At 40.9% G+C, this 14,724-nt stretch overlaps 1 protein-coding gene across 1 annotated transcript in view; it reads right to left on the reverse strand.

Moving 5' to 3' along the window:
* Positions 1-5,196: 5,196 nt before the first annotated feature.
* CAMK4 (calcium/calmodulin dependent protein kinase IV) overlaps positions 5,197-14,724 on the reverse strand; it is a 188,080-nt gene continuing 178,552 nt past the window's right edge. Inside the window, exon 11 of the mRNA XM_075740054.1 lies at positions 5,197-14,611. Coding sequence (XP_075596169.1) covers positions 14,447-14,611 — 165 coding nt within the window. The 3' untranslated portion in view covers positions 5,197-14,446. The remainder of the gene's footprint in view (positions 14,612-14,724) is intronic.

Here is a 14,724-nt window from a genome sequence, read left to right on the forward strand (position 1 = left end):
CCTAAATGCTAGGGTCCGCTCCTTTCTAGTACTGGTAGGCAAGTACAAAAGCCCTAGCAGTACTGAGTACTGCTCTGTGGGATGAATGCTGACATGATTATAGAGGAAGCTGTGTGAAGTGTACCCTCTTTATTCCCAGTCATAAAGACTACATGTATCGTGAATCTGCATATTCATGTCTTCTTTTTTAAAAACTGCTGGGATTGACTAATTGTGGGTTGTGATACAGATGTATATAGAGAAAAATATTCCATTGCTCTCTAAAAAGCACACTTAATATCTACACAGAGGCACTTCAGTGCTGGAGAAACAGGTCAACAGGAGCACAAGGCACTTATAGGATGAAGTTTGTACAACACTAGGCACTGCAAAAAGATTAAGAGGTCCCTGTTCCAAACACACATTACAAGGGCTTTAATGCCCCTAGAATGTCTGTCCCTATTTGGTGTTGAGTGAAATGGCCTTTCATGCTTTCAAGTGAAGTTAGGCTGATGAAGCACAGAGCAGTTGAATAAAGAAGACTTGTGTTTAAATGGAAGAAAATTCCTACTGTATTTTAAGTATGATGATTTTTTTTTTTTAATTTCTCCATGAAGGTTTCAGTTTTATCAACAGAGTGAGTTGTTTTCAGTAGCAGGCCTAGACATAGTAAGATTTTGTGAATGAGAATAAAGTTTCTGAAAGCAAAGTAGGTCTTCGATTTTGCATTATAGTAATTTATTCCTTAAACACTGATTAAACTGGCTTTGTGTGTTTCAACAGACGTAGTCTATTGCTTCTGCCAATGAGCGAATGTTTATGTGAATAGCAGAGTAGAGACTACTGGAGACAGAGAATGGAGGCAGATTTTTTAATTTTTTTTTAAAATAAAATCATAGTACAATTCTCCAGTTTTCAGAAGAGGAGAAATCACAGAAGGTGCTAACAAATTTTAAGGATTTATTTTGGGGAATCTTCTTCTAAAAATGTGTCTGATTTAGGACAATATATGCTGATTATGCTGCTGAAGCAACACATCGCTGATACCCCTACAGTCATTATTGCAAGCAGCTCAGCTACAAGTAATACAAAACTAGAAGAAAGATGTCCAGATTCCTGATGTGTTGTATTTATTTGAACCCAAAACTTATTTTCTTTTTATATAACTAAGGATTGAGAGGAGTGTTAGATCGTGAGGCAGAGCTGTTCTTTAACCAGACTACATTCAGAAACAAGAAAGCCACAAAATCAAGTACTCATCTGATCAGAACCTTTCCCACTAGGGCATTGTTTTCCTTATAAGTTAGTGGACAATCTAGGTGAAGCCAGGACAGTACTAACAGTAAAGCAGCTGAAAGGACAAAGTGCAGGAGCCTGTGTTTTGCTTGTTAGAAGGCAGTGAGAGACAAAGTAAATTACCTAGTACAGTTTTCTGTCATCCTCACAGCACCAGAATTTCTGCCAATTTGTGAGGTTGGCCAGTACTTGAGTTTAAGAGTGTTTTTGTTAAGGTGGAATACAGTTATCTGAAAGCAACTTCTGAATGAGGTACCGAAGAATAGCAGAGACCAGTTTTTTCTAGGGAAAGGGCATATAAATAGAAACAACAAAATTATTTTAAAATTACTACTATTTTTTAAAAAAACTTGATTTTTCAGGGGTTTAGGCAATATGAAAGTCTAGTCTTTGGCACTTTAACTGCATGTTCTCTCTGTGGTTGGGAAAGGTGGCTAAAGATAAGAAAATTTTCATGTTTGGCTTCTGTTCTTCATCTAAAATCTCCAGCATTGACCTTGCCTGTAGCTGTGCTCCTTATTTTACATATGCAGAAGATAGAGATGGGGCTAAGTTCAATTCAGGGGCGGTCCAAGGTACTCTACCACAGCCTGCTGGGAGGTGGACCAGTACTTCAGATAGGTACTGTGGGAACAGCACAAGCCCTGATCTCAAATTTGATGAATTTATAAACATGAAAAGTGATGAATTTTTAAGATGTGAAAAGAGTGTATAATTCTTCCAGTAATCATAATTAACCAGAACTATTTTGATCGTGTGAGCTGGTGATTGAACCTAGGAGGTTCATTGCTGTAAAAGTAGCCATAGTTCTATTGAAACCAGTCAAGTTGTGCCTGTTCAGAAAGTCAGTCTGTCTTAACAGTGGTTTTAATTGACTGTGTTCAGCACTTAAGAGAATTGTATTTATATTTTGTATGCAATTATGGAATAAACTAAAACATGGATTCCAACAGACTCATGATGTAGCTTTTTCAATACTTGTGCAGACAGTTGTAGCGTTCAGTTATTTTTTGGGGAGTTACATCTGATGACGCAGTTAATCTTCAGCTGCATGGTGATTTCTAATGCTATGAATTTGTCTTCTTAAATTTAAAAGCCTAAATGCCTATGAAACTTGATTTACTATGAAACTTGATTTAGAGCTAAGAAGATGCACAACTCAGACTTCTGCTAAATTGAAATATCTTGAAAACAGTACAAACAGGATTTTCTCAAAGCTTAAATTCTAAAAATGTATTTTGTAATTATTTGTGTATTTGTAAAATTTTTTGTAATTAATCCATGATTGCTGCGGAAGATCTCTATTAGTTTTATCTTAGTATTACTTACCTTTTAGCATGTTTAAGAAATGGTTTATTAGCCATCAAAATTAATTTAATCCAAAATACATGAGCGTGTAGCACCTTGCAAAAGGCATGTAGATGTACATTAGGGCTAAAAGCATGCTGCAACAGGTATTTTGACATGGATTTAATTAGCACTTGCAGAAACCAAGGAAGTAAATGGCTATATCTTATGTAGAACCTTTCCTTGTTTCTCTTACTAAGCCTGCATAAAGGCAGGAGAGTTCTGTAGCATTTGACTTCAGAGCATGGAGCTGCAGCCCTCTGCTGATGCTTTTCTAAGGAACTGTGACCTCTGAGATACAGCACACTCTCATAGGTCATGTATCATGTCACGCTGTGCAAAGTGGGGTAGACATAGGTACAGAGGCCACTTGGGAGCTTCAGGAAATTATTAAGGACACTAATTAGAATTATTAAGAAAAATTGTGATGTTTAAACCCATTTCCTGGTGAGAGAGAAGATGAATATGAGAGAGATTAATAATAAAATCTATGCTAAAGATTAAATGTTCTCTAGAAAAGAATATATCCTGAAGCCCTATGCTATAATTTAAACTTTGCAAGACATTCTGCCTTTTCCAGTCCCCACTGAGCTGTGCTGGTGACTCAGTTTTATGGTACAGGTAGGGATTGCTTATTGTGGGGTTAACCTTCCTTGAGATTGTGCCACTTGCAGGGGAAAAAACAGCGCAGATGATGACAGCACATGACAGGAGACGTCTGTGCACATTTCACAGCTGACCCACACAACAGGGAAATGTCACACACCCTTACTCAGGCATCTGGCTTAAGGTGCCCCAAATCCCAACACATTATCTAGAACTGTCTCTTTCAAAGTGATTTTGTTTAAAATTTCTCATTCAGTAAGTCAAGCTAGTATGACTTCCTAATGATCCTTGAGAATATTTCTTTGACACAGGCCACATAGATGGAGCTATTAGAAGATAAGTTACTGCCCAAAGTGTAATCAGAAACAGACCTTGCTCAGGCCTTCAGTGGACCAGTTTGGCAGTGCCCTGGGCTGCCTGATAGGAAGTTATTTCCTGAGCTCTGCCCTGGGACAGCTGCCCTGCCTGCCAGCACTGACCCAGCTCTGAGGCAGGTTATGACACTAGGGAGCAAATTACTAACTATCCTGAGTAAGATTCCCTGACTTTCCCAGGGTGTCAATCTGAGTGCTGCCTTTAATTTGGGCTCCAGTTGCACAGCATGATGCTATTACTAATTCAGGCTCCAAGACTCACTGGTGATACAGCGCAGTGCTCAAGGGGGTGCATCTGAGCAGTTGCAAACATGACTACTTTGTTATTCAGGTACCATACAACCCCTTCTCATCTGTACACCTAACCGGATTTTGAGTTCCAGGGGGGGACTCAAAGTCCATAAGACCCAGCTCATGCACATCCCCTCTTCTCTCCTGTTGACTCACACATTTCACGGCTCTTTTCCTCTCAGTTATAGAGATGGGAAGAAGATAGTTTCATGAAACTGTAGTAGGAACCTCTGGCCTGCCTCAGCTTTGGAAAAGATTCAGCAGCATCGACAGCAGCGCCAAATTAGTTTTTCTGAAGCACTGTTACCATGCAGAAAGTCTTGCAGAGTTTATGATGATCTATTTCTTACAGCCCTCAGGGGCTTTGAAAAATCATTACCCACAAAGGGGTGTGAAGGGACTCTGCGTTCAAGCAGTTTGCAAGCCTAAGGAGTTGTAGGTGGCATGAATGACAAGCTGTACCAATACAAGACAGAGGCCAGCTGGCCAAGCAGCTGTTCTGCAGATGCATGGCGGTTGCGACCCAAGGCAAACTAAGCAGGAGGGAACAGTGCTGAGGGTAATAAATGACAAACATGGAAACAGAGGAGAAACAAAAAATAATCCTTCCAACATCTCAGTCTTGCCAAAGGCCTCCACTCTGGTACCACCTGCAGTTTTGGGCTGTGTAGCTTTTGGCTACATAGTTCAAGACAGAGCGTAGTGAATTACAGGCAAAAAATCTGTATGCAAGTAAGAAGAACAGTGAACCTAGGGGATGTGACCTGTGGGGAAGGGCTTGGTTTGTGCTGCCAAGAGAGGAGGATGCCAAACAGAGGAGCTTTTTAATAACCTCTGGATTCATAAGAAATGGTTGCAGAAAACAGATTTCCATTGTGGGCAAACTCTTTAACTGCAACAAAAGGACTCAGAACTTTATAAAATACTTCCCAGTCATAAGAGTAACAAAACAATTTGGTAGATTGCACAAGGAAGTGGTTTTGTCTTCATTAGTCTAGGTCTTTAAGAACAAGTGAGGCACTCATCTACCTCACATAACTCTCCCTGAGTCCCAGGGATAGCCTGGGCAACCTTGCAAAGGTCTTTCCAGCACTTTGTTCTGTATTCCACCACTAATAATATATTTAGTTTGTTATCCAGCTGCTAAGGTTTTGAGGGAAGAGGAAATGCTATGCCAAGTTGGAATTCATTCAGGACTGTGCTATAAACAGATAACATCCATCGTTACATGTCTCTATAATGATGACTATTGTTCCTTTTTCTATGCTGAGCATTAGCTGTCAGCAAATAATACATGTAAGCATTTCTAGATTTACTAGTTTATTTAGCATCAGATCAGTCATGCAAGCCACTTGTTAAAAATAGACTTCCCACCATCAAAGCATATTCTCATGGCTTATCAGCATTTCCATGCAAGCACAGAAGCAGGTACATTGGTCCCAAATACAGCACACTGAAACAACAAAACTGTAATTTTTTTTCTGTTTCCAATTTCTCTCTGGTTCATTTGCACAGTATCAGAAAAGTTACTACACAAACAGGCTTAAACTGAAGCAAAAGTGTACTGTTAAACAAGCAGTCCATGAACTTCTATTTAATCGCTAACATCTTTGTTAGTACAAGCAAATAGTGTTGATAGCACAGGATTTCTTACACATGAAGCAGTAAAAGAAGTCAGATACACAGGACACAGAGCTAATTTGAGGAAGTCTAATACATATATGATGTTTTTCATTATTAAGAGTCCAGCCACCATTGCTCTGAGATCAACAAACTTGTGTTACAGGCTTATAAAATACTTCATGTTACAAGTCATTAGCACCATTTGTCTGTTTGTCTTGGAAGCATCAGCACATACCCTAACCATGCAGCATATACTCCTCTTGAATTAACAGAAGCACAAAGCTCCCTGCTTAGTCTGGTTCTGATCCAGCCTCAACACCAAAACCCATCGGCAGCCTCCAAACCAAGGCCAAGCCAGACACAAGCCCTCCATATATTGCATCTCTTCAGGTTAAAACCAGCTTAAGCTGATGAATAACATGAGTAGGAGCTCTTCACCATGGCTCTGGAGCAACCAATCAGACTCTGCTTGGAGCCTCCCAGGCTTGCAAGGGCATCGTGGCATAGCTCCTTCAAACTGCTTCCCCCAGGTGAGACAGACTCAGTGACTCTTCTCTTTTCCTGCTTCCTCTCAAGCTGGATCAACCATGCTTGCTGTTCTGAAAGACCATCTTATTTATCTTTGGGACTAGGGTTCACCCTCCACCCCTCCACCTTTCCTTCTCCCTGAGCACTTAATCACTTCAGAGTTAATATTCTCACAAGCATAGGCCTCTCAACACTGTTTATTCTGAAAAAAACCCACCAAGCAAACCCCCAAATAATGTCCTCTATGGAACATTAAATGAATTTTCTGCTATTTAATCAGAAGCATTGGCATGACATGTGATATGAACAAGGAAGAGGTTCCTGTTGTGCATAATAGCATGAAGACACAGCTGGGGTTAGCTCTCAGCAGCTACTATTTTAAGTGTTGTTTCTAATTCGTCTTAGTAAAAACTCCCTTAGTTTGTAATTACTGTTTACCTGCAGCCAAGATGCTAAAGCTTGAGTAGAGCAAACAAGGCACCCACCACTACAATGAGTGCAGTAGGTTGGTGGAGGCACCTGCCTGGGACCCTCTGCAGGGTCCCATGAATCACTGTCATTCCCAAGGAAGATAATTCTCAGGGAGGACACTGCTGCAGCAGGATTTGGAAAATCCTCCAAAGATTTTTTTTTTTTCTAAATATGTATACAGTCCATTTGCTTAGTTTCATGAAATGTTTCTTGACAAACTCCCATTCACCATTAAAGACTACTCCAGGCCCCATAGCAAGCTGAGGAAGAAACTGGGAGCCATATTAACAGTACAAACCCACAAGTTTTGATGTCTTGCAAATTAAAAGCGGGAGTCAGTGGCGAGGTTTTTTCACCTAGAGGAGGCTGGTGCTGGATACATTTGTGCTACTTTCATAAACATGGCTGACGGTGATGTCTGGAAAATAACAGAAATCAGGGAACCTGAGACCTTGGAGAAATCACAGACATTTTTCTCCTTATTCCTTGTTTGAACAAAGCTAAGAAGGAGCTGTCTTTGGAGTGCTCCATTGCAAAACCCTCTGGTGTTTGTGTTGTGGGAGGTTACTGTTTGGCTGTATTTTGGGATTTGTGGTGGTGGTTGTACTCATTCATGTAAAGTCAGCATTTGTAAGTGACACAATTATGCCTTGGGATCTGGTTTTTTCCTGGTTCTCGCAGGTATGGTAGCTATAATTTCTCACAGTGCAATGCAGCTACTTGGAGCTAATATTTGGAGGGTTTTGTGGTTAATACCTGTAAACACTATCCTTAATCTGCAAATATATTCTCACATGGGTGCCTTTATTGCTGTGGCAAATTGATTTAAATGGGCCTAGATGTTTTGGTTAACTTGAAGCAGAAGTGTAAGATGGAGCCTAACAGCAATGTCTCTGATATTCGGCTCTTGAACAGCCATGAGTCTTTGCACTTCACTCTTCATACACCCTGTTTGGTTAGTTAAGTATGGTAATTTTATCAAATAATTTGATCACTGGACATTTTCAAAATCTAGGGCTCCTCTGGCTTGTCGGGGTGTGGGGCAAGAGAATTCCTTGGGCAGGATTACAATAACATTACCTCATCACAACTAATGTGGTGCCCAGCAGTATTGCTTTGACAGGGGTTGGAAGAGAGCCTCCCTTGGGGCTGCAGTGTCAAGGAGACATGGATGAACAACTGTCGACTTCATGCACAATTAATTTAGATTTCCTAGATTAATGAAAAAGCTTTCTTTAGGAAGGAGTAGCTGAAAAGGTCATGGCAGATGATACTGAGGGCTGATAGGATAAAGCAGACCCCTGTGCACAGTTCTCTGGATGAATAAATGCGACTCAGTGGCTAATGAAGCATGTTGTCTCTGGGATGTATCACATGCCGTTTGCGGCTGTAAATCATACCCAAGGCCTTGCCTCAGCTTTTGAGCTACCAGAATAGCTGTCTAAAATCTACAACACAGTAATTTCAATTAGGAGAGCCATCCTAAATCCACCCAACACAGGGATAAGAATTGCAGTCTTTTTTCTCTTTGATAGATTTTTCCCTGTCTGTCCATATGCAGATGCAATGATCAGCTCCAAACAGTTTTGTATTATAAAGTAGATCATTATTTACAGTTCCAGCCAGCAAATGGGAACCACTGTTATGAACTGATCTCGCCGTTTCTTCTGCCAACGCTGTAAGTGGCAATGCTGCGTAAAATGTGATACTAAGTAGATCAACCGGTATTAAATAAATGATGTTAAGATCATCATTGGTCATAGCACACGGTATTTTTCAGAGTTCCTAAGCCTGGCGTGCTTCTTTGGATTGACCTAAACCGTACCTTCTCCACAGAAGGAAAAAGTTGTCATTGACGAAGGAGATTCCTGGCACTGAGGAGCAGAACCTAGCTGGGTGCTGCTCTTGTGGCACTCTGCTCTGAACCCCTCACCCCCTGAGCGTTCGCAGCTTGTACAACCAAACCATCTACAGCATCCCAGGTACCTTCATCTGCTATTTGGAAACTGACTGAAGGTGCTGAATTCTTCTCTGGTTCTTTGTTACACGCCACTGGGCTATTTCTGTCAGTCAGGTATAGGCTCTTCAGAAAGGAAACAGAGGGTGCCAGAAAACAGCATGAGTCTAGGAAATGGGGAGGGGAAGGAGAAACACCTCTCCCTGGGCACTAACTGGCAATGACAAATCACACCAAGGGTGGTTCACAGAGGAATCTATTTACACTTGACCAGTAAAACCTAGGCTCTTTTTTGGAGCAACTCAATGAGCAGGAGCAAAACCATCTGACAGACCCAAGGACAACAGCAGATTTGTCAGGGTTGGGCAGCTGAAACCTGCCAAGCAGGTGGCTCTTCTCCCACTGACTGGCAGCTGACAGCTCTTCCTGCGTGCTCAGTGGATTCTAGGGCAAGGAAAAAAGATGAGGCAAAAAGGGGAAGAAAAAAACCAAGCCATTTCTCAATGAATGCATGTTAACACTTGTTCTTGAAACTAGAGTGTCAAACGGAAAAACTCAAAAGATCCTTTTCTTTTCAGCTTTGCTTGTTATGTATCATCATACAACGCTCTGGAATGCTGCAATATTTCAGGCAGACAGAAAAAAAGTAGCTCACACTATGGGAGGAGCTCTATGCTACTTAATAGGAGCAAACACATGCTGTTTAATATACCTTGGCCAATAAATATCTTCCTGATATGCAAGGGTTAGATTCTCAGTTCTCAAAGTGCTATGGACAGAGCATTGCTGGGTAGGGGCCTCTGGTACAGTTTAGGTCAGCTCTAACCCATCACAAAACGCTGTGCTTGTGTTGACACCTCACTTCAGCCCATGCCCTGAGCATACGAAGGGACAAGGGCACTGAAGCACTCTTTTCCCAGCTGTGTCTTGGTATTGAGGAGCCAGAGCTGGGGAAAACTCCGTACCACTCTATTTATTAATCTTTCATACTTTGATATCCATTACACTGAATTTCATCCAGCAATGATTCACATATGCAAGAATGCGAAACACTGTGGTTTCTGTTCCAGCTGAGTAATGCTAGCAAAGGGCAAAACACGGCTTAAAAGGTTACTGCAACTGTTAATGCAAACATGGCACTTGCAGACTGTTCAGAAGTCTCTGCCTCTTTTGATAAACTTACAGATTTGTGTATGTGTACATACATATATTTTTATATATATCTATAATTTTATTGATAAGTTCAGAATTAGGCCACTTTTTGACTATTCCGCTGTGTTCCTGCTTCTGTAGTACACCTCTCCCCACAATATCTGAATGCCTTCCAATAATGACTAAGTCACGACTGTGTTCATGTTCCCTGTTCCACTTTGGAGGGGTAGAAAAGTATGCAATGCAGGGTTTGTTTTGCTTTTGCTGGAGTTTTAATTTTATGCACGTACATCGTTCCATCCTTATATAAGTTGGAGGATTCACACTCCAGGGGATGCTGTCCATGTTTGCACTGACTCTCCAATCTTCACTGAATTACTCTGGCCAGAAGTTTTACCTCCCAGGCATAAAGCAAAATTTTGCTTATTTGGAGAATCTAGAATCTTGTCAGTAGAAGTTTATACAAATTTCCAGAATGCTAATTCCAGATATAACTAGACTAGGTAATTATTTTATTCCTATTTTTCTCAGTTCCTTATAATTTCATTTTCTTATTATTTTGCAATGGAGTTGATGTTTTTTGTTCAATACAACATGATATTGTGCAGGGTCTTATCAGGGAAGCTAAATTTCTTTATACAAAAGCAGAATTAACTCTCACTATTGTAGTTGTAAGTTCTAACTGCAATTACCCTGAAAGAAAGGAGAGGACATTCTTTGAGCTATTACTGTTTTATAAACTAACTTTAAGGATGTTCTGAGCTGTCACTTTGTTTACCTTTGGTATCTCCAGGACCTGCTTGCATCCCTGACATTGTGCTCTAGGTCCAACTGTGCATCTTGCTTGGTCAGCCTCATTCCTGTTTTTCTCCTGTGTAAGGTATTTTTTTGTTACTTGAATGCCATGCCTACATAAGCTATACACCAGTAACCTGAGCAGCAGCAACAAGGCAGACTCAGTCACATGTAACTGAGTTATTCCCCAAAAGAAACACACAGCCTCTGCACAATCCAGGGGTCAAGGCACTATACTGGGACTCAGGAGTGTTCACCTCTTCGGTAAGCAGGCAATATGCAGGACACTGTGCAAGGATCTGCTGGGAGCTGCCGACCCTACACTTTCATCTCCTACTCTTAAAAAGACCCCAGAGACCTGCACTGCAGCCCTCTCTGTTACAGTATGCCCTGGGATGTGTGTAGGAGCTGCAGGGCAGTTGCCAGTCGTTATTTGGAAATGGGTGTTTATTCTCCAGTCCTGCATTTGCAGCTTAGCAGATACCACTATCCATCTGCTGAGCTGGACACTGACAGCTGCTAGCATCTTCTTTTCTTTCCCTGCTGCTGGGCTGGAGAAAAATGCAGTGTTGTCCTCACTTCCCTCACAGCTGCCAGCTGCATCTGTGTTTCACTCGCAGTGAAAGTTGTAGGAGAAGGATGGTTATTTGGTAAGTGCCGAGGGCCGGCTGCCAGTGAGCCACAGCCTCCTCTAGCCTGGGACTCCCTGCTGATCTGAGCCCCTTCCAAAAACTTTTTGGTTGCCACATTCATCCTGCCGTAGTACCACACAGCTTTTCACAGCACTTTGCTTTATTCACTGAGGCATGGGGTCTTTGCAACGAGGATGCTGAGCAGCTTTTGTCACTCCTCTCCACATACCTGACAGCCTGCTCACTCACAGGGGCAAAGACCCTTCTTCTGGAGCACAAGCTGTATCACAAACTTTTGCTTTGATTCTCTTTTGCATTCAAAAGTTTGATTATGGTGTGCCTGCATCTTTACAACATGCTTACACAAGCAATACAGACTTCAGCTAACAAACTAGTATCGGGCTCATACAGTACAATTTACTGTGTCATCTGCAAAATTGCAAGCAGAAGTGTTTAAAATGAGAGGAAATCTGTTACTGCTTTGGATTGAAACTTTCTGAACTTGTAAAAAACCCTGTTGTTGTGCAAAGGCAGGACATCGTTATCCATTTAACAGCCATCAGATCCTCAGCCTAGCTAGCCAACATTAGACTTAATTAGCTAATACTACAATCTGCCTCTAAAGGAAAAGTTTTGCTAAGTTCAAATACTTCACAAAGATGTCAAGGTTCCTTCTTCTGTACTTGAAGGAATTTGCTAATATGTCGAACATTTTGAGAAATTAAAGCTTAGGATTTCAACAGAAAAGAACATTAGTAATTGTCCACCTAGTTTATAACCACAGATGTGGAATTGGCCCACCACCAGTAGCTTTTGGGTGTGTTCATATTTTTCAGCCACACTCAGCAGTGTTGCACTCCTGAGTCTGAATTACGGCAGATGCCACCGGGATGTGATTTTTCAGACAAAAACAATGGACGTAATGCTTCTTTCTTCAGTTACATGCATACACCCTAGTGCTGCTGTTCCTTCTGTATAATACTATTGTGCATAAGCCAGGCATGCTATTTTACTGACTCATGTATTGGCAATTCATTCAGTACAGACATCCTGATTGTTTCATACTGAGCATAATAAAAGAAAACTAAGCAAAACCAATTGAAGCCCCAGAGCCTTTATGCACAAGACTGAACTGCCTCTGATATCATGCTGTCACAGAGACATTTCCAGTTGCATGGCATCAGTTCACAGTTATGATACGCTACGGCATAATTTAGCAAAGAATAGCTTTAAGGATCAGCTGGGACTACTTTTCAGCTCAAGAAACCACGTCTCAGATGAAGATATTTCTGCTCGAGCACTCATAGATGTGCAATAACTGTGCAGCCAGCTCCACTTTGCAGATCAGAAGCAACTATCCCAAATGAAGGGGGAAACTTTACAGAAATCCAACCTCTCCCATCAAGCCTCCCCACTGATGGAACTCCGGTGGCTTCACCACTGCTAACTGAGGGAGGAGACCTGTGGCTGAGAAATGCATTTGTCCTGCAGTTACCCCACAGGAGGTAAGACAGACAGTACAGAGTGAGAGAGGTGGATGTGCCGATCACCTTCTCCAAAGTGATTACTCCTATCGTACTTGTTTTCAAGGGAAAATCTGCAAAAGTATCTTGTTGGCCTGTTCACAGCTGCCATGGTCCCATCAGCTGTTTCAGCTGACGGTCCTACATCACCCCAAAGTGTGTCACCTGGGAAAAGGATGGACGTGTGTACTTTAAATTTCAGCCACGCTTAAATAGCAAACCTTTTTGTACAAGTTGAAAGTTATAAGAAATGGGTAAAAAAATCTCAAGTACAATACATTCATTAGCATGCATTCTCACCTAGTAAGGACAATATCTTGAATCTTCCTTTTTATATTAATCTAGATTACATTCTATTTATCAAACTTACTATATGAATAAAATTGTATTACCCTTTAATTTCATCAGGAAATGTAGCGCTACTGAATGTTTTATTAATAAATTCCTTTTCAGCAGCTGGGTTGTTGGGTTTTTTTCAAGGCAAGTTGTGCAAGGCCTAACTTAAAAACAGTTAAAGCAAAAGAGGAATATTGAGTGTATTAGGGTGTTAGGTAACTATCAGTATTAAAAAATTAAACAAACACAAATGACATTGCTGTACATCAGGTTCTTTTTGCCATTTCTGTAATATATCAATAACATTATGAAATTAACATGCTATCAAAGTGATAACAAACAAATGTAAATGGTCATAAATACTGATGCATGTTTTGTCAATTCCTATTAATTACGTTCAACAAAAAAATCAAGATACCTGAAGAGCCTAACCCTAATTTTGCAAGCTGCTCAATGCACACAGCTTTTAACTTAAGACACAGGAGCTCTGGGTAGATGCAAGATCTGTGCTGGTGCATCACTTCACTGGAGGGGTCCTTTGTCAGGAAAATCTGGACTAGTTATGCTGACAAGTGGAAACTGGTTACTCGTGAGGCTGAACTATCTGGGAAGCTCTAGATCATACTACTTGCTCCCAGACCTTGTGTAAGAGTGTTCCCCAGAGCAAAATCATTAAGTTGTGGAATAGCTTCCTTCAACCATTTACAACTTGTGTAACTGCAGATTATTCCCTTAGGCCCTATAAAAACTTTTTTCTAGCTGCACAGTTTAGAAATTAATGAATACCATTATATTTATTTAAAAAAATTTGCATCTACTCTAATCCTCTTTTAGTCTATCCTTTTGTTTTGCTAACTCTTCACTAGAGAATGAAATGGCAGAAGTCTGAGTAATTTTGGTTGTCATTAAAATACTGTATATAAACAGGAAAAGTCAGAGTAAGGCATTCTCAACATAAGCTTGAGGAATATACATTTTCATGCCCAGTGGAACTAACATTTCAATTTCTTCCCAGAAGTAGTGGAATGTTTTTTGCATATAAATCCCCAAATACTTTTTGAATTTTACAGATAAAAAGCATTACTTCATACATAAGTTTTAAAAGCATTGGCTTGTTATTTCCTTCCGTTTAGTCTGCTGCAGGACTATGAATCTGGAAGGAAACAGTTCAAACAAACTCACAACATACAGAAGACACCTACTTCCATAAAACAAATTAAATAGTATTTTGTTTCAAATGCTATCTAGAAACACTGGATAGATGTATATGAAGTATACGCATTATGGTAGGTAGTTATTTATCCCCATTTTTTTTTTACCTGCCGGTATTAATGCAAATAAGACTGTTTCCATGACATGCCTTATGGAACAGTTTACTATTTTCATAAGCAGTCACATGCATTGAAGGTAGAATCACCAGCCAGCGCATTTGGCACCCCAAAGCAGAACCAGAGAGGCCAAGCTTACGAATCTCTCTTGCTGAATGACAAGTTAGCTGGTGTATGAAATGACAGATATCAGCTGAAGCACATTGACCTAAGACATTTCTTCTGGAGCTGCTTCTGCTTCCTGAGTGGGCTTCTCTTCAGGTTTGCTGTCATGGATGGGAGACGGGTTACGGCTGGGCTTGTTGCTGTCATGCGTGCTGTGACTGCTGGCACTGCCGAGGCGGGTTGATGCCACCACAGCTTTTACTGCAGCCTGAGGAAGACAGAGTCAAGCAATCATTCCTTAAAGGACATGGTTTGTCAGCAGTACAGCCTTAGCATTGTCCCGCTAGGGAATGTAACCGTCTTTAGTCTTCATGGTACTGT

Source organism: Balearica regulorum, chromosome Z, assembly GCF_011004875.1.
Source record: "Balearica regulorum gibbericeps isolate bBalReg1 chromosome Z, bBalReg1.pri, whole genome shotgun sequence".
Taxonomy (NCBI): Eukaryota; Metazoa; Chordata; class Aves; order Gruiformes; family Gruidae; genus Balearica; species Balearica regulorum.